General features: G+C 40.4%; 1 protein-coding gene across 1 annotated transcript; it reads right to left on the bottom strand.

Annotated features, from left to right (window-relative positions):
• Positions 1 to 5,761: 5,761 nt before the first annotated feature.
• Positions 5,762 to 19,442, bottom strand: LOC101957913 (PR domain zinc finger protein 2). The gene is given in 9 exon segments (XM_078027824.1): positions 5,762 to 6,999; positions 7,001 to 7,486; positions 7,488 to 9,005; positions 9,007 to 9,309; positions 9,311 to 10,877; positions 10,879 to 11,310; positions 11,444 to 11,690; positions 11,779 to 12,237; positions 19,439 to 19,442. Coding segments are annotated over 9 exon segments (5,127 nt in total). The 3' UTR covers positions 5,762 to 6,888.
• Between the last annotated feature and the right edge of the window lie 327 nt (positions 19,443 to 19,769).

Raw genomic sequence — 19,769 nt, 5'->3', positions numbered from 1 at the left:
TTTCATTGCAATTGGTCCAGGGCGATATCTGGGTTTGGGGATCTTAAAAACTCCCCATGTTATCTTACCAAATAGCCAAGATTAAAAAATACTGACCTGAAAACCTGCCAGAGTTCTACATGGCACATCAATCTGACCAATTTTAACTCATTTAAATTGGGAGGACAGAAAATATGATAGCTGAAACATCATTTACAAATAAACTATTAATGCTAAAAATGATAGAACTGTCTCTTAGTTTGCATTGGAAGAATGTAGTATGACATTAAGCTAGTTATATTAATCAGCGTGTCCTCTGGACCACATAACCTATTTTAGTTTCAAGGAAGATGTTCATGTTGCACTTAGTTTAATGTGGAGTGTGGAAAGAGAGCAATTAGAAATACGTAGTGTTTGTAACTGAAGATCAATGTCAGATCCAAATTCAAGACAGTTATAGATTGGATGAAGAGAAGTTGCCAAGAACTGAACAGGAAAGGAACCAGACCTGCAGCTATAAAATGGAGACCAAGGATCAGAAAAGGGAAAATAGAAATGGCAACAAGAGACAAGTACTAATTGGACACAGTTAATTCTAGTGTAAGAAGTTTTGTAACCATTAAAATATAATCTGGCTGGGGTTATAGCTCAGCAGTAGAGCACTTGCCTTGCACCCATGAGGCACGGGGTTCTATACTCAGCACAACATTATATATATATATATATATATATATATAATCTTTATATATATATATATATATATATATATATATATATATATAATCTTTATATATATATATATATAATCTTTATGAGGATAAGAATTTTTTAACTGATTTGACTCTAGAATTTAAAACAGTGCCTGTAACATAGGAAATTTTAAACAAATATTGGGGTTAGTAAAACTCCTATGAGAAGTAAGCATAGACAGAAAAAAGAAAGCTGAGAGTAATGTCAGAATGTTACAGGCTAATTATATTCATTATTTTAAGACTGGGGTTGTGGCTCAGTGGTAGAGCACTTGCCTAGCATGTGTGAGGCACTGGGTTAGATCCTCGGCACCACACATAAATAAAAAAATAAAATAAAGGCATTGTGTCCATCTACAACTAAAACTATTTTTAAAAAATACTCATTATTTTACAAATCACCAACAAACTTCCACAGCCAAATAATTTATCAATTATATTGAAGTCATTCTGTGACCACTTTGTCAAATTGCTCTAGGAGCCTTACCCTAACTGAGATCCTGTAAGAATACCTTCATATTTAACCACAAAGAGCCAAGTTAAGTTAAAAAGAAAAGGGATGAGGACAAAGATTGAATTGCATTCTTAGATCTCAATCTCAATAAATAGTAACATTCCATGCTCCTCTATCTATATGGAAAGTCTTAATCGTTTATGTTGATCTAAAATTTCCTTAAATTAATCTGTAAATTTAATGCAAACCTAGTCAAAATCCTAGCTGAATTTTTTTCCTCCATAAAACTGTTTCCATTTTAATTGTTTTTAACTTCCATAGATGACCAAAATTTTATACAAAAGAAGTCTTTGATATTTTATAAACAGCCAGATTGGCTTAGGAAATGCTCCAGACAAAGACCTCTGAACCCCTTGATGAATTTGCTAAGAAATAAAACCAGATGAGGACAACCACCAGGCCCCCATGAGAAACGGCATGGCACACGGTGTCCTCTCCCACCCTCAAAGTTAGTGATGGGGATTCAGGAAGGGAAACTTTTCCCTCTCACCAGGTCCTAGGACCCTCCTGACTGCCTGCTGCTGGACCTTGCGGCTAGTTAGAGAGAGCTGCCCTGGGAGTTTCACTGGGTCTCTCCTTTGATTCTGGACACAGAGTCTGGGTTACATGGAGACAGGAGCTGGCCACTGTGTGGTTTGAATCTAGGAAGAAGGTCCATGTAATTCATATGGCAAGTATGACTAGTCTGAAGAAGAAAAAAGGAAGGAAGGAGAAGTCACTATAACAGGAAGGGTTCAAGCTACCCAGGTTCACCTGTTGGGGTTTTGTCATGGTTTAGATATGAAGTATCTCCCAAAAGCTCATGTGTGAGACAATGCAAGAATGTTCAAAAATTAGATTATGAAAGCTATAAATTAATTCATGGACTAATCCATTGATATGGATTAACTGGATGGCGACAGTAGGTAGGTAGGGTGTGGCTAGAGGAAGTCGGTCACTGGGGAAGCGTCTTGGGGTTCACATTTTGGTTCTAGGGAGTAGCACTCTCCCTCTCTCTCTCTCTGCTTCCTGGTGGCTATGTAGCAGCTTCCTCCACCCGCTTCAGCCATGATGTTCTCACTGTCCTCAGGCCCAGGGCTATGGAGTCAGCCAGTCACAGACTGAATCTCTGAAACTGTGAGCCAAAATGAACCTTTCCTTCTCAAGTTGTTCTCGTCAGGTCTTTTGGTCACAGCAACACAAAAGCTGACTAAAACAGGCTCACATTCTGGATGTGGTTCCTGCCTCATGATGAGAAACAAAATGTGGCCTCTTCAGTGGTTTTAAAGCAGCAGAACGGCAGATGAACTCTGTTCACTTCCCAATGTAAAGAGCTGAAGTTCATTCTTAGGTGCATCCTCAGCCCCAGCCTCCTTCCTGGCACATGAGGAGCTTCAACTTCCCTGGAAGGGAGCTAAACAAAAACAAGGGTAATATGTTCCCAGTAAAACATTCATGGCTGAGGACTGGTCAATCCCCAACAGAAGGAGCAGAAGGGACCTACAGTTGTTTTGGGACCCCTTGAACTTTTCTTTCTAGTGAGGGACCCTCTGTTGACCTCAGCTCTGTCCAGCATTTACTTAGGGTGAGCTGGTAGACACTGGGTACCTGTTAATTTGCTCGAGATGATTGATAATTTTTTTCCCTTTCTCTTCTATTGCTATTTCCTTGTCCTTTCCTGTTACAGATAATATTTAAACAACGCGTTTCCTTTTACCCAGAGACCACATAAGTTTAGAGGATAAGGTCAGGGGAGTCAGGCCAAATGGGTGGGTTCTGCCTGTGCCTCTTATGAGCTTTATGACTCTGGACCAATCACTCAACTCTCAGTTTTCTCATCTGTAAAAGGTGCCTAGATACAGTTTGTGACACTATTGTCCCCACTGTGACATACTAAGAGAGTAGAAACTTAATCTGACTATGGTAGGGCCTTTGGAAGGTAATTAGGAATAGATAAATCATTATAGTGAAGCCCCCCTAACTAAATACTGATAGCCTTATAAGCAGAGACCAGAACACATAAACATGCTCCCTGTTTCTTTCCAGGTAATGCTCTATGCCACCTCAGGATCTTGCCGGGAAGAAAGACATCACTGCTGCAAACCCACAAACTAGGACCTCCAGTACTATGAGCCAAAATAATTTTTTTTTCTTATAAACCTACCCAACCTCAGGTATTTCATTATAACAAATGCAAAACAGATAAATGGCAGCCTGCTGTGGAAATTTTCCAGATAATACAGCCTCATAAATGATTTATTGCCACTCTAAGTTGTCTTTTGCTGTAAAGAGCAACACAATTAAATGGATTGAATCACATATCATGGCATTAACTCCTAAAACACAAGTATTCTATAAATTTATTTTTGGCAAAAGAGAGCCAGATTCTTATTTTTATATGTCTAATCAGTAAGTATCACAGTACAGTTCTAAAAAGTAAGGATGTCATTTCAAATTATGAATCCTGTTTCTGTAACTTGAGCTACTACTAATGGGAAATGGGGAATCATTATATGACTTTTTAAATTTATGAAAATCACACATAGTAGCTGTATTATGTGCTATAGTGATGTCAGCATGTGCCATCAGTTCTTTATTCTGGCAATCCTATTTTTCAAGAATAAAAAAATTCCCATTTTAAAAAACTTTGAATATAACTCTTACCAAATCCATTTACTTCTTTCAATAAATGGCTATAAAAATTGTGAAAGCAAAATTTTAACTCCTAGTGGTATAAACTGACTAGATAAGCAGTCAGTGTGACTAGCATGAATTAGAACATAAGTATCAGATCCCGAGCTGGGTGAAGAGCCCTCCATGTAAACAGAGGGCCCACGTTGGGGATTTAGGACCTCACCACACCTAAGAGATCAACCCTAGGGGCAGCAGGCAGGAGGATAATTAGGTGCACGGTCAAAGTTCACATCAGGTAAGGAGAATCTCCATGTGGAAGGAGGGAAGGGATGGTTTGGGAAGCTTAGCAGGGCAAGAATCAGAATGCAAATAAGACAATGTTCCCAATTCTAACTTCACAAACCCTAAATCTTTGTTCTTCTATCTTAAATAACTCCTCCTGTGGTGTTCCAGTTATTGAATTCTGACAACAACTTTGTTTCAGATTATTTTTCTCTCCTTTCTTCCAGGGCCAGGTATAAATCAAAATATAGAGAACATTTCCCACCAACACCTACTCACAAAAAAATTCTTGTCCAAGTGCCAGTCCAAGTTTCTTCTGTAGAAGGAGAAAACATCTACAATTTCCAGGGATAGTATCACTGCCTTCAAAAAAGAATCTCAAATACTCCTCATCACAAAATAAAGCCTGCCTTTGTTATATGCGTCTATACATCCTTTAGAGCAGGGTGAACACAGTTCCATGGGGTAGAGATGACCATTAAACAAGGTTCCAGCTATGTGTAGAATAACGAAGAGCTACCTTTTGTAACCACATTTCCCCCTATACTATAGGTTATGGACTATACTGTACATCTATACCACATTTTTTTATTATTATTATTATTATTATTATTATTATTATTATCATTTGCTCTATTTAGTTGTATGTAACAGAAAATGCATTTCAATTCATTGTACACAAATGGAGTGCAACATTTCAATTCTCTGGTTGTACATGGTGTAGAGATGCACAATTCATGCAATCATACATGTGCCTAGGGTAAGGATGTCCATCTCATTCTACCATCTTTCCTATCCACATAACCCTTTCCCACCCTCCTCTTTGCCCAATCAAAGTTCCTGCATTCTTCCCATGCCTCTCCTCCATCATAGATCAGCATTCACTAATCAGAGAAAACATCCGGCCTTTAGTTTTTGGGGATTGGCTTACTTCACTTAGCAAGATATTCTCCAACTCCTTCCATTTACTTGCAAATGCCATTATTTTATTCTCCTTTAATGCTGAGTAAAAATTCCATTGTGTATATATATCACAGTTTCTGTATCCATTTATCTATTGATGGGCATCTAGGTTGGCTTCACAATTTAGCTATTGTGAATTCAGCCTCTATAAACACTTGTATGGCTATATCACTATAGTATGCTGATTTTAAGGCCTTTGGGTATAGACCAAGGAGTGCGATAGCTGGATCAAATAGTGGTTCCATTTCAAGTTTTCTGAGGAATCTCCACACTGCTTTTCAAACTGGTTGCACCAATTTGCAGTTCCACCAGCAATGTATGAGTGTACCTTTTCCCCCACATCCTCTCCAACACTTATTATTGCTTGTATTCTTTATAACTGCCATTCTGACTGGGGTGAGATGAAATCATAGAGTAGTTTTGATTCACATTTTTCTAATTACTAAAGATGTTGAATACACATTTTCTTTTTTTTTTGTATGTCAAATTGTAAATTTTAATGTTTTCATTAGAATAGTCTTTTATAGCACTCTCCAACAAGAAGCAATAAAATAACTAACAGCGAACTTCATACAGGAACACTCTCCAGATTAACAATGCAAACAAAAATGCAAAATGTAAATCACATATAATACAATTGAAGCGTCCAAAACAATTTAAATAATTTTAAATATTTTATTTTTAAACTGCTACAAATGCTTTATACAACATTTCAACATAAAGTCCCCATAACAGAAATGTAACAAAATGGGAATGATAGTGAAAGGGTTAAAGTGGCACAAACTCACTAAACAAGTATTAAACTACAAATTTTAAGAGGTAGATTACTTTTTAAAGTTGAGAACAAAAAACAGTATGAATAAAATCTAGCCATTTTCCACCAACTCAGTCATTAATTTGGGAGGAGGCATAAAAATGAATGGAGAAATGATATTCATATACTTTGGCAGAGGCCAATTTGTTATTTTAATCTCTATTAGAGACTGCAGTATAAAACCTGGTATGTAAATTCATTTATACTTACATGTAGACACACACATCTCTACAGGCCTGGATGCATCTGTGCATTGATATATTGCTACATAGTCTCTCATAATATAATAGTTATAAATTAGTGCCAGATAACCATCTGAGAGGATAATGTCCATCAGGATATATAAACATGACACTATAAGAGGCATAAAAAAAGAGTCCATATCCAATCTGGTTTCCTCTCGGTTATGCTGGCAATCTGCTTGTGATTTAAAAAGGGGGCAGGGGGTTGGGGGGTAAGAGATCGGCTAAATGCCTCTCTCTGTCTACGATTCATTTAGAAGAAAGGCATCAAGAGCTGGTGTGTGAGAAGTTTTAAAATGAGTGCATCCGAATCTGTCATCCCTGAAATCTACAATAAACTACTGATAAAATAGAGAACTTGCTTTGCAAGGTTAAGTTCAAATCATTCCCTTCTCTGCTATGTGCCAAAATCAAGGGCCACACTCACATCTGAGTTACAGTCCCATGACGAGGAGCCAGTTCATCTAGCCCATCTTACAGGGCCCTTCTCTTTGGATCTCAGTCACCTGGGAGCCCAGCACACACACTGGGCACCACTGAAGGAGCAGATGCCTGACTCTAACCAGGGCAACAAGAAGCCAGCCGGCAATCAACTGTGTTACGATTTTTGAGTCAGCTTCAACTGGTCTTGCAAGCTTGGTAGATTTCGTATCCTTTGCCGTAGTGCTTATCCTAAGTTGAGCATGCAATATCTTTTAGTCAATTAAGGTTTGTTTTGTTTGGGGGGCTTTTCTACAGGAAGTTCCCGAAGTCCTTCAGCTCCGACCTGGCACTGCCGTCCTCTCTTCTGCCTTCACTCAGGTCGGCGGCAGCTGCCAGTTGAAGGCTTCGGGTGATCGGCCGGCCCCCCACTCCGTTCTCTAGATTTTACATTGAACCGGTCTGTTCTTTTCTTACTTGCCAAAGTAGACTTGCTCTGTAAAACAGCTTTGCTTTTTTGTACTCTCACGTGCAGGCTCCGGGAGGTTTTACTCGAGAGCTGAGCAGAATGATTCTTGGCCACAGCTTTGGGTTTTTTCCCCTCCACGTGAGTGATTTTGGCCATTCTTATAGGGCTGGAGTTCCTTAAAGAGGAGGAGCTTGGTTTTTTGGACTTGACTGAAGCTGTGAATTTGACATTCTGCCTGGACCGGAAGGATGAGGAGGGCAGTGGAGACTGGGTGGGGCCTGAGCTGTGGGCCCGGGTCTTGCCCAGGGGTGCCTGCGTGCTCTGCAGCTTAATCTCAGCATCCGCTGTCCGTCTGCGGTGACTACTGCTGGCGTGTCTGTCACTACTTGCAGGTGATGAGTGTCCACCTTTCTTGGATGAATGAGAAACTTTTTTTTTTGGAAGGAGAGAGGGGTTTCTTGGGGCAACTGAATGCCGTGTGCTTGTTCAGGCTCCCAATGTAAGTGAACTCTCGGCTGCAGTAGGGGCAGATGTGGGAGGACGACTCCGAGGAGCTCCTCAAGTCAGCCTTCTGTTTTGCAGATTTGTTTTTTTGAAGGATTGCTTTCTGTACAAGTTGGTTTTTCTTCTTCAATGCATTTAATTTGAGCTTATTCGGTGACATTTTGCTGAGCTCAACACTGAAGCTCAGTCTTTTGGGCTGTCCCATTCGCCGGAAGGCATTTTTTCCAGAGTTGTCTAAGACAACCACTCCATTTTTGGGCTGCACAGTTTGTTTCAATGGTACTGGATTTTTCTTCAGAGTATACCTCTTCTTGTCGCTTGCAGAAGCACATGCCAGGATATGTTTGTGTAACTCAGGCATGTTGTCAACACCTTTTCCACATTTTGTGCAGCGAATGGCAGTGGTAAAAGTCTGTGGAATATTGTGGGTGGTGAAATTTGTGGCCGTCACACCAATACCCATGGGGTTGTGGTGATGGTACTGGAATGGAGGTGGTTTAAAGCTTGGGTAATGCTGATTGAGACCCAATCGAACATCTGGATCTTTTGTCTTTATTCCAGAAGCCATTATTTTTATGGTGGTATAAAGCTCTTCAGAGGAATCATTTAACTCCTCCTCCTCTTTGGAAGTTTCCAAAGGGCCTTCCGGCAAGCCCTGCATATGCTCCATGTGGGCCTTGCTGGGATCCGTGAAGTTCTGGGGCCTCAGTGTCCCACTTTCAAACTCATGGTGTGTGCACACCTCGTCTGGGTGAAGATCTCGCTGGTGTTGCTGCAAATTGCACAAGAAAGCAAACTCTTTTTTACAAACAGAACACACAAAGATATTCCCAACTCCATGAAGCAAAAAGCGATGCTCTGACAAATCTGTTTTATCCTTAAAAAGCTGCACACAAAATTCACATTTGAAGGGCCATTCTTCAGCATGAATAGATAAATGTTTGGTTAGATCTTTAATGGAAAAAAATGGTGATTCACAGACATTACAAATAAAGTTTTTGCTGAATGTTTCCTGAACAGCATCCTGTTCAACTGCAGACTGGGGCTCTTCCCTGGCTTTCAGATCTTCGTTCTCTAGTTCCTCCTGTTTGAAAGTCATTGTGGGGAGAGAAGCCTCCAGATTATCTCCGGAGGAAATAACAGATGACACTGCTGAGAGAGGGGGTGGTGAAGGGGATGAGGAGGAAGATGAAGAGGAGAATGAAGAGGAGGACGAGGAGGAGGACGAGGAGGATGATGAAGAGGAGGAGGAGGAAGAAAGTGTTGGAGGACCAGGTGAAGCAGCAGACATGAGCTGCTCCACAGGAGGAATGGGAGAGGGTGAGGGGGACACTGTTGGGGACAGAATTGGAAGAGGAGACTGGGCAGTGGCATTCGAGAGTGGAGAGGGACATGGGTGAGGAGATGCACTGGAAGAAGGGGCGGGAAGAGGGACAGTTGGAAGGAGGGGAGGGGGGCGGAGTGGCAACAGTTAACACAGGAGGGCAGGGTGGAGGGGAAGAGGGATCTGTGGGGATCAAGAGAGGAGGCAGCTGACCAGAAGATGAGGAAGATGTTTGTAGGGGAGGTGACGAAGGACAAACTTCAGCAGATGAATCGATGGCAGGGGCAGAGAAACCAGAGTCAGGAACAAGGTCAGGATCTGGCTGGGCATCTAAAGATTTACAAGGGCTTGGGCTCCTGGTCACATCAGGAGTATTTTCTGTGGGTAAATCAGTGCCATTATACTCATTGAGAAGAACCTTCTGGAGCATGCAGGTGGGTCGGCTTCTTCTTCTTCACAGCACCACAGGAAGGCTGCACTGAATGGTTCTCTTTCAACTCCTTGCCTTCAGAGTCGCTACCAGGCTTTCTGTGCACACTGAGGTCCAGTACAGATTCCCACTGGACAGAGGCCTTGCCTGTACCCTCAGCCGTCTGTTTGACACCGCTGGATAAATCCAGTGGCTGCTGGTTGCACACATTGCTGAAAGTAGGACCAGATGCCCACTCTTTCGATATTTTGTATTCATCGAAGCAAGGAGGGCTCCCAGTTTCTCTCTCATCTCTCCCAGACAAACTCCACACTGGTGAGTCACTACGACTTTCTAATTTGGGTTTCTTCGAAGTCAGGACCGCATCTGTCCACGCTGCTTTTCCATCACTTGGTTTCCCAAAGTCCCGAAGGGCAGGGCTATGCTGTGGAGAACTGGGTGGAGAGCTGGTCCTTCTCTTAAACCTACTAGAGGTCACGGGTAACATGGATGCAGGAGCGGAGACACATACGGGACCTAACTTAGGGATTTCTGCAGGAGGAGTTAGCTTGTCTTGGGTTTGAAGAAGCTGTTTGAGCTTTGACGACAAATAAACACTCTTCTCTTTATGGAAAGACACCGCCTCGGTTGTTGACACACTAAGAGGCAGACTTAAGGAACAGGAGGGTGCCGCGGGGTCAGAGTCTGTTTCAGCTTTAATTTTGGGGAGCACAGGTGGACTAGCAGTCCTCCGTTTCTTGGACTCAGAGTTTGTGCTGCTGGACGGCTCTTTAGGAAGTTCATCTGTTACAGTGACCTGTGTGGTCTTTATACTTTGAGTAATTTCCACTGTAACTGGAGTGAGCAGACAGTTTATGCCATACAAGTCTGCCGAACTAGATTCCATCTCAATCACATCACAGTTGCTAGTGCTATTGTTAGTTTGAATTTTACCGTCAATGTAGTAATTTAAGTTTTCAGAGATGTTACTAGAAATGTCCATGATGTACACATCATCTACTTCCCCCTCCTCCTCTGGCTCTGTGCTTGGTACATAGACATTCTGGGCAGGTGGGGCCTGCTCGGCTGGTGGCTGTGGCTCCTCAAGGAGGCCCCCTTTTCGGCGCACGCCTTTGGGAATCAGATGGCGTTCATGAACTCTGCGCTGATGCCATCTCATATTGGTATGAGTTCCGAAAACCTTTTTACAATATTTGCAGGGATGAAGTTCTTTAACTTCCCCATTCTCTTCTACAACCGAAGAATTTACCGTTTCTTGGGAAGCTTTTTCCGAGTTTAGAATCAGACAGTCTTGCCCAAGATGGGAAGGATTCAATTCATCTTTAGGAGTGACATTTTCTCCACAAACTTTGCCATCAGGCAGGTCCTCTGATGGCTGTAGTGTCAGGCTGGGTTTTCGCTTTAACCCTGCTTCATGGCGACGCTCGTGTCGCCTCCTGTTGATCTGTGTGCCAAAGGCTTTCCCACAGTACTTGCACTTGAAAGCATGGTTGACTGTAGACATGTGGATGTGCATGTGACGTTCAAGGCCCTGCTTGGTGGTGAACTTCCTTTCACAGTGCTGACATGGAAACAAACGCTTCAAACGCCTCACCGTTGGCCTCCTCTTTAGTTTTGGGGATCTGGACAACAGGTGTCCCTTCTGGAGAGTCTTCAGGAGTTTCTTCTGAAATGCTTTTTGGTTCTTCTAATAAATCCTCTGGCTTCTCATCACACCGGATCTCAGGCTCTTTCACAGAGCTTTCGTTTGGCATGTCGCCTTCTTCCTCCCCGTCTTCCTCCAAATCATCGTCGTCATCTTCTTCCTCCTCATCCTCCTCTTCTTCATCCAGATCATTCACCTCACAATCTGTGGCTTCTTGTTTTCCATCTGGCTCTGGCTGTGGTTCTTGGGCAGCAGGGGAGATCGGCAGTTCTGGTGGTGCATCCTGGATGACCCCCTCCTGGAGAAGGGCTGGCTGCTCAGGGGCTGCAGCTGGACGCCTCTCTTCTTCTTCTTCAGGACCTGATTCCCCAGGCCACCTTGGGGTCACTGCACTTAAGTCCCAATGAACTCATCTATTCTTGCTTCATATAAGGGCACAGAAGATTGCAATTCTTTATGAATACCATCATCACAAACAGTGCTGATAAAATGGCTTCCACAGAATCTCTCATATTTGCAGAGGTGGAATCTGGCTCACTTGTCTTCGGTGCTATGTCCTGGCTTTTGTTTCCCTTGTTTCTATTTTCTTGGGGTTTTTTCTTCCCTTTCCGGCTCTTGGGGGAGCTCCGCTTGCTCCGGGCGCTGGCTCGCTCTTCCTCAATCGCAGCTGCTATCTCGGGGTTGTCTTCCCCATTGTACCAGACCAGGAGCTCCTCGCCCGGCGCGATTGGCCCACAGAATGCTTAATCCAGAAGAATACAGTTAGACGATCACCAGTAAGGAATCTGAAAGGCCTCATGAACACTTGAGTAAATATCAAAGGTCAGGACTGGGGGAGGTCTTTAAAGTTTTATAGTAAATGGCTCTGTTGATTTCCAGTGGAAACAAATTTTGCTCCTCTCCTGAGCAAGCCCAGTTCACAAATCGCAGCCAGTTCCCCTTCTCCGGATCAGTGGCATCGATGCACATCCATCCCAAATTTGGGTAATATACCTCCCACATGTATACATTATTCTTAACCTGAGATCTTTTTTTCTTATCACCAACAAATGGCCCAAACTTTTTGCCTTTTAAAATTGGTTTAGTGGCCCAGACACCGATCCGGGTCTTGTCAACAGCTGATGGGAACAGCCTCACTTCCTCCGGAAGTCCTCGCAGCACGTGTTCAGGTACCTCAGCTAGGGTCTCAGCAGCTGCCAAAGGCTCAGGAGCGTTCCGCGCCCGCCGCGCCCCGCGCCTCAACGAGCCGAGAGCCGCCGCCGCCACTCCGCCCGCCCCGGAGCCCGCGCCTCACCGCCGCCATCTTGGCCCCAACCGGAAGACACACATTTTCTTTATACATTCATCCATTGATGAACACCTAGTCTGGTTCATAGTTTGACTATTGTGAATTGTGCTGCTATTTCTTTACTGTCCAAACAAATAGATCTTGGTGCACTTATATTATAATGGAAAACATCCAAACTAATAGCTGAAAACAAGTTTACTCCAAAGTTAGTACATATCACAGCTGGTAAATCTGCTAGAAGTTCTGAGCTTCATTAAAATTAGAGAGTCCTCTATCTGTTGTGTGGGTGGTAAAAATTTGCTCCCATTCTATAAGCTCTCTCTTCACCTAACTGATTGTTTCTTTTGCTGAGAAAAAGATTTCCATTTTGAATCCATTCCACTTATTGATACTTGATTTTATTTCTTGTGCTATAGGAGTCTTATTAAGGAAGTCAGGGCTTAATCTAACATGATGAAGATTTGGGCCTACTTTTTTTTCTATTAGGTGCAGGGTCTCTGGTCTAATTCCTAGGTCCTAGTCCACTTTGAGTTTAATTTTGTGCACAGTGAGAGATAAGGGCTTAATTTCATTTTGCTACATATGGATTTCCAGTTTTCCCAGCACCATTTGTTGAAGAAGCTCTTTTCTCTAATATATGTTTTTGGCGCCTTTGTCTAATATGAGGTAACTGTCTTTATGTGAGTTTGTATATATATATATATATACACACACACACACACACACACACACACACACATACTCAACAATAAAAGAGAATAAAATAATGACATTTGCAAGTAAATGGATAGAGTTAGAGAATATCATGCTAAGTGAATTAAGCCAATCCCCAAAATCAAAGCTGAATGTTTTCTCTGGTATGTGGATGCTGATCCCTAATGGGGGTGGGAGGGTGGAGCATGGGAGGAATAGAGGAACTTTAGATGGGGCAAAGGGGAGGGAAGGGGAGGGAGGGGGCATGGGGGTAGTAAAGATGGTGGGATGAGATGGACATGATTACCCTAAGTACATGTATGAAGACACGAAATGGTGTGACTCTCCTTTGTGTATAACCAGAAACATGAAAAATTGTGCTCTGTATGTGTACTATGAATTGAAATGCTTTCTTTTATTATGTATAACAATTAGAATAAATAAATTTAAAATTAAAAGAAAATTTTAAATTAGAAAAAATAAAATTAGAGAGTCTTGTATTCTAGGTTATTGGAATCAACAATGAGGGTAATTTATGAAAAAGCTGTGTAAGAACCAGAGCTTAGAAGTTGTCCCTTAACTTGGAGAAAGCCATCGTCAGATTTTCCTCTTGGTCTCTTTTATGTGGAACTCCAGGCAAGAGCTCAGAGTCATTCCATCAGTTAAGTGAAGCTTTTCCCTATCTTTGTAATTAATTCAAAGCATGAACTTGTTATGTTACCCTATCTATACAATTTAGCTGTAATCAATATTAAATAACAAGATAAAGTTAATAAAATAGTTTATTGAAATAAGAATAGTGCAAGAAACAAAGGCAGAAGGAAAAATAGCTATAAATTTAGAAAAACTTAAGCTTCGAAGCTAGAATTCTTAGTAAAGGAAATTCCAAGTTTACCAGTTCAACAATATGATCTTGTTAAACTTTGTCAAGAGATTTCCGACAGATCATTCCTGAACTTTTACTGAAAACAGAAAAATACCAAGGGCTCACATCAAATAACAGCATAATTTTGATAATGGAAACCATTTTCCTCATGGGCCACACCAAGACAAACAATCATGGAAGTGCTTATGTGATACTTAGAGCCATTAATTTGCAAATAACAAAGATCGGAAACTAGGGATTTTCTTCACCCCAAAGACATCCTAGTTATTAAAGCTATGATACAAAATATAGCTAAAGCCAACAAAAGGAAATTGAAAAGGAATGTATGCAATTACACCAAAGACAGGATGCATGACATTTTTTACCACCTAATATCACAATAGGTAGATGGATTAGCTAATTATACAATCCAATTTAGAAAATACAGAAAGGATTATTTAAAATAATTCCAAATAAAGGGCTTAGATTACTTCCTTTGGTTGAATGGTATTCACATGTTTTAAAGTTTCTGAGTGAAAGTAGGAATGAAATAAATAGTTTTTAGACCACCTACATCTACCACAGATGGTTACACAACACATTCTTTTTCATAAATGCTCTTTTTATAGCATTCTTCCAGTAACTGATAGAAACTGCAAACAGGGTCATGGTATTTAAATAATTCTCAAAATGCCTCTGCGTTTTAAGTTTTGGGCAGCTGGCCAATAATTTTAGTGTATATTTTCAAAAAGAAAGAGCAGTAAAATAGTTCCACCAGAAGTAATTTCAATTTTCTTATTAGTCATTAATTTGTTGAGAGAAGCCAATAGATGCCAGTTCTGGGGAAGAATTATAGCACAAGTTAAGATTAGCACTAGGCAGCATGTAAACCTATAATGTGACAATGCTATGAAGTTATGAGATATGCCCACAAGATAATGTTACCACATCACCTGGAAATCTAAAAATCTAAAGCACACCAGCCTAAACCAAAGGGGAAGTATATTATTTCCATAACTAACTTACAGTCAAAGCAGGTGTGGAGCTAGCTAGAACCAAGGACTCAAATACCGTTAGACTTGCTCTGTGTGTTATGGTTTGAGTATCATGTGTCCCCCCAAAAGCTCCTGGGTTCATGCAAGGATGTTCAGAGGTAAAGTGATTGGATTATGAAAGCTACAACCTAAACAATCCATCCTAGTTTGAATGCACTGGTAATTTTGCCTACCCACCACTGTAGGCAGGTGGGGCGTGGCTGGAGAAGGTGGGTCACTGGGGGCATGCCCTGGAAGGGTACCTTTCCCTGTGGCCCCTTCCTTCTCATATTCTTTCTCCCACCCTCTTCCTGGCTGCCATAAAGAGAGCAGCTTCCTTCTCCCATGCCCTTCCTCCATGATGTGCTGCCTAACCTTGGGTCCAAATAAACGGAGTCAACCATTTATGGACTGAAACCTCTGAGACCATGAGCCCCAAATAAACTTTTCTTCCCCTAAATTGTTCTTATTGGGTGTTGTGGTCACTGCATGAAAAAAGCTAACTAAAACAATATGTTAGTTTGACCTTCTTCTACTATCATTCTAGGCAAGAAGAAATATGACTGATGGTAGATTCTAAGCTAATATAATCACAGCTTCATGAAAAGATAGTGAAGAGTCTAGGGAAGAATTCTGATTAATCTAATCTGGCTTGCATGATTGACCAATATCTGTGTCTAGGGTTGTAAGATACAGTTAAGTTTAGGTTTAAACCAAAGACTGTGGCTAGGGAGGTGGGTCATATAGACTCTATTCTTATTCAGTGACTCTAGCAAAACCTCTCATTGTATGGATAAAGTTGAAAATAGATACTCAATGATAATACACATAGGAGAAATTCTCATTTACATTAGTTAGAGAAAGAATAGAAATGGTCTGTACAAAATCATTATGTTACAAAGATATCTTGTAGAATGGAAGAAAATATTAGCAAATCACACATCTGATAAGGATATAGTATTCAGATCATATAAATAACTCTTAAAAATCCAACAACTAAAGTACAAACAACCTAATTAAATGGGCAAAGGTCTTAAATAGACATTTTCCTAAAAAAATACATACAAATGGCCAAGAAGCACATGAAAAGAAACTCAACATTATCAGTCATTAGGTAAATGCAAATCAAGCACATAATAATAAGCTTTGCAGTTGAAATCCTTATGCATTGCTGGTGGGAATGTAAAATATTGCAATTCCTGTAGATAAGTTTGGTGGTTCCTCAAAAGTTAAAATTAGAATTGACATATGACACAGCAGTTTTACTCTTAGGTTTATATCCAAAAGAATTGAAAATAGATATTCAAGACTTGTAAAGAAATGTATTTAGCTATAATAATAGCCCAATGAAGGAAATATGCAAATGTCAATTGGTGTACGAATAGATAAATACTATATGGTATATCCATATAATGGAATATTATTCAGCCACTAAAAGGAATAGGTACATGGGGAAAGATGTATGAACCTCAAAAACTTTTTGCTAAATAAAGGAAGATAGACATAAAGGACCACATATTGTCTGATTTCATTTATGTAAAATATCAGAATAGGTAAATCTAAAAAGACAAAAAGCAGATTAGTGGTTGCTGGGTCTGGCTATGAGAAGAAACTGTGTAATGTACATGTTGTTTCCTTTAGGAAAGATCAAAATGTTCTGAAAATAGATAGAGCAATGGTTGTTTTGTGAATGACCTCAACGAACACTGAATCATAAACTTGAAAATGGTTAATTTTATGTTAGGTGAATTTTGTTTCCATAAAAAATAATTTTTAAAAGATCATCAGGTTATGGACTTTAAGACCCCTTAATACTCCAAGATATAAACTTTATATCCTTAAAAATAGCACTTTTAAGTATAAATACAAGTTGATAGGTAATACTCTAATTTCTTAATATTTTATTTTCTTCATTAGCCTACTGCAGTACATGTCTTATACAACCTGAGCTTTTTTCCTTGTTCACAATGATAGACTATTCCTTGCTTTCTTTATCTTTTATATACTCTTTCATTCTAGAAGAAATATATCGGTTAATTATGCACTTACTTAAGAAAAACTTACTAATTTCAATTCAAATACAAACAATCAAATATCATTGGTTTCACTGATTAATGTTGGGGTTATTGTTCCAACTCACATGTATAACAACTTTCCTTTGATTATTTTTTTCTTCCTGATTTCTTACCTTACTGCTTGTATCCATAATCTCTTGATGACGTTGAAAAATCTCTAATCAAACTAAAAAAGTGAAAATGAAAATTTAAGAGAAAATAGTAGGAAAAGCAGATGCTCCAGGGTGAATAGAACAAGGAATTCTCAGTCCCAAAGTCTGTCTCTGTAAGTACCAATTCTGCCCTTCTTTTTCTGTTGGTTTTGCACCAACAAATTTACAGGGTAGAAGGCTGACCTGGTATCAACTAATTTGCATCACATTTTGTTGAGGTTTTTTTCTATTTTTTATTTGTTCTTTTTAGATATATATGACAGTAGACCTTATTTTGACATATTATATATACCTGGAGTATAACTTCCAATTCTTGTAGTTGTATATGATGTGGAGTTACACTGGTTGTGTATCGTAAATGAACGTGGGAAACTTATATCTGATGCATTTTGTTGTCTTTCCTATTGTCATTTCTTCCTCTTCTCTTCATTCCCCTCTGTCTAATCCAATGAACTTCTATTCTTCCCCATGCCCCTTCTTGTATGTTAGCATGCATGTATCAGAGTGAATATTTGACCTTTGATTTTGGGGGTTTGGCTTATTTCGTTTAGCATGATATTCTCTAGCTCCATCCACTTACCAGCAAATGCCATAATTTCATTCATCTTTAATGCTGAGTAATATTCCATTGTGTATACATACCACATTTTCTTTATCGATTCATCTGCTGAAGGGCACCTAGGTGGGTTCCATAGCTTAGCTTTTTGTGGCTGCTATAAACATTGATGTGGCTGCATCACTATAATATGCTGATTTAAAGCACATGTTGTTTTAATTGTCTCTTTTCCACCCCATTAGTAAAAGAGGAATCCCACCTGAGGGCTATAGAGTTGGCTGAACATATGACACTTGATACTGCACAGATAAGATCTACGCAGGTCATTAGTCACTTACACTCACAGCTCAGAGGAGAGGATGATGCATGACACACAGGACCAGGGGCTGCACTCTGCAGAGTAGTGAGTAACCAGGGGCTTTGGGAAGCAGCCTTTGTGGTATCCAGAGAGCAAGGGGCCCCCTGGTTCCAACAATAGAATGTGATTGGATTATTTGAATGATTCAGAGCAGTTTGCAGGAGCTGAAACCAGCTCCTTGAGATAAATAAAAATTGCCCTTGGTCTGTTGGATAAAGAAGGTTGACTGGCTTGGGGATTAATCCATAGGAGCAGAACAGGACAGAGAACTTACAGTTCAGTCATCAGACGCCCTCTCGGTTCTCACAAGTCAAGGAAAGACATGTAATTTTAGGTCTGACATCATGCAGTCTCAATATAACGAAAAGGCTGCTCCTTTCCCCAAGTTCCAATATGAAAAATCTAAGGGGAATTATTTTGCTTAGGCTGGCTCAGATCACAGGCCCACCTCTGTACCGTCCTTAATGTCGGGGGTTGGGGGGTAGGGGGTAGGGTTTTAATTGCCAGCTTCACTGGGACACAGGACTGGAGATGAACGAGCGCCCCCAAGAAGATATCTCTCCAAATATGAGGGTGATCAAGAGGTAAAATAATCCCCAACCACAGTGTGCCCCTTCCCTTAGCTCCTCTCCCTCCTTGCCCTCTCACCTCTTTTTTTTCTCTCTCATCTTCTCTTCACCTGTCATCTCCTTTTCCCCTTCTCTACACTCCTTTTTCCTTCTCATTTCTCCCTTCTCTTTCTCTCCCTTCTCTATTTGTTTTGTTCTTTTCCAATCATCCTCTCCCTTACCCTCCTTCTTATTTTTATTAGACTTATGCTTGCAAAAATTGCCCACAGGGAGTCAATTATATAAGCCGTAAGGTTCTGATGGCCTTTGGCTTCATTTCTACTTTTTTTTAAATTTTTATTGTTGGTTGTTCAAAACATTATATAGTTCTTGACATATCATATTTCACACTTTGATTCAAGTTGGTTATGAACTCCCATTTTTACCCCGTATACAGTTTGCAGCATCACATCAGTTACACATCCACTGTTTTACATATTGCTATACTAGTGTCTGTTGTATTCTGCTGCCTTTCTCTCAATGCCTTCATAAGTTTTATGAAAAAGACTTCTTTTGAACTACTCTCCAATATATAGTTTCTTTAATAAAAGGATTATTGGCCTTTACTCTGCAATTTGTTTTGTAAGAAGAGGTGGTAATGAAAGCATCATTATCAAGAACCTAGCAACTGAATAAAGGCCACAAAGAACACACAGTTAATGTGCCTAATAAGACAGTTTGAAATTACGTGTGAAGGCAACTGAAGCAATACAGGCTCTAAGTCAATAATGGTAACATCTTTAACGATGCATTTGATTGCCAGTCAAAAACAACCAGAACAAATACAATTAAAGTTCATTTAAAGCTGTGATTACTGAGGCTGCTTGCTTTCTAACTTTCATTCTTTTATGAATCTCTTACCCATATCCCCAGTCCATGGTAGAGTGTGTGTAAATTCAATTCATTTCACTGCCTGACTAAACAAATGAATAAATACAGAGCGCTGGATTATCTAAACCAGCTCCCTCATGCCGTGAAAAGAGCCCTTTAAATGGTTTGATGGCCTATGTCTGGCCACACATGGTGACCCAGACATGCTGGAGCTGGTTTTGATGCCTCTTTCTGCCCCCCACAGAATGTAGATGAGAGGAACAAAGAATCCATTGCCAAAACTCCTGGATGCTACTGCTATCTGTGATCATCTATAAAACAATTCTGGGTCAATAAGGACATTAATTTCCAGACTGAATCT

Source organism: Ictidomys tridecemlineatus, chromosome 2 (genome assembly GCF_052094955.1).
Source record: "Ictidomys tridecemlineatus isolate mIctTri1 chromosome 2, mIctTri1.hap1, whole genome shotgun sequence".
Lineage (NCBI taxonomy): Eukaryota > Metazoa > Chordata > Mammalia > Rodentia > Sciuridae > Ictidomys > Ictidomys tridecemlineatus.
The sequence above is the reverse complement of the archived record's forward strand: the minus strand, read 5'-3'. Positions and strand labels throughout refer to the sequence as shown.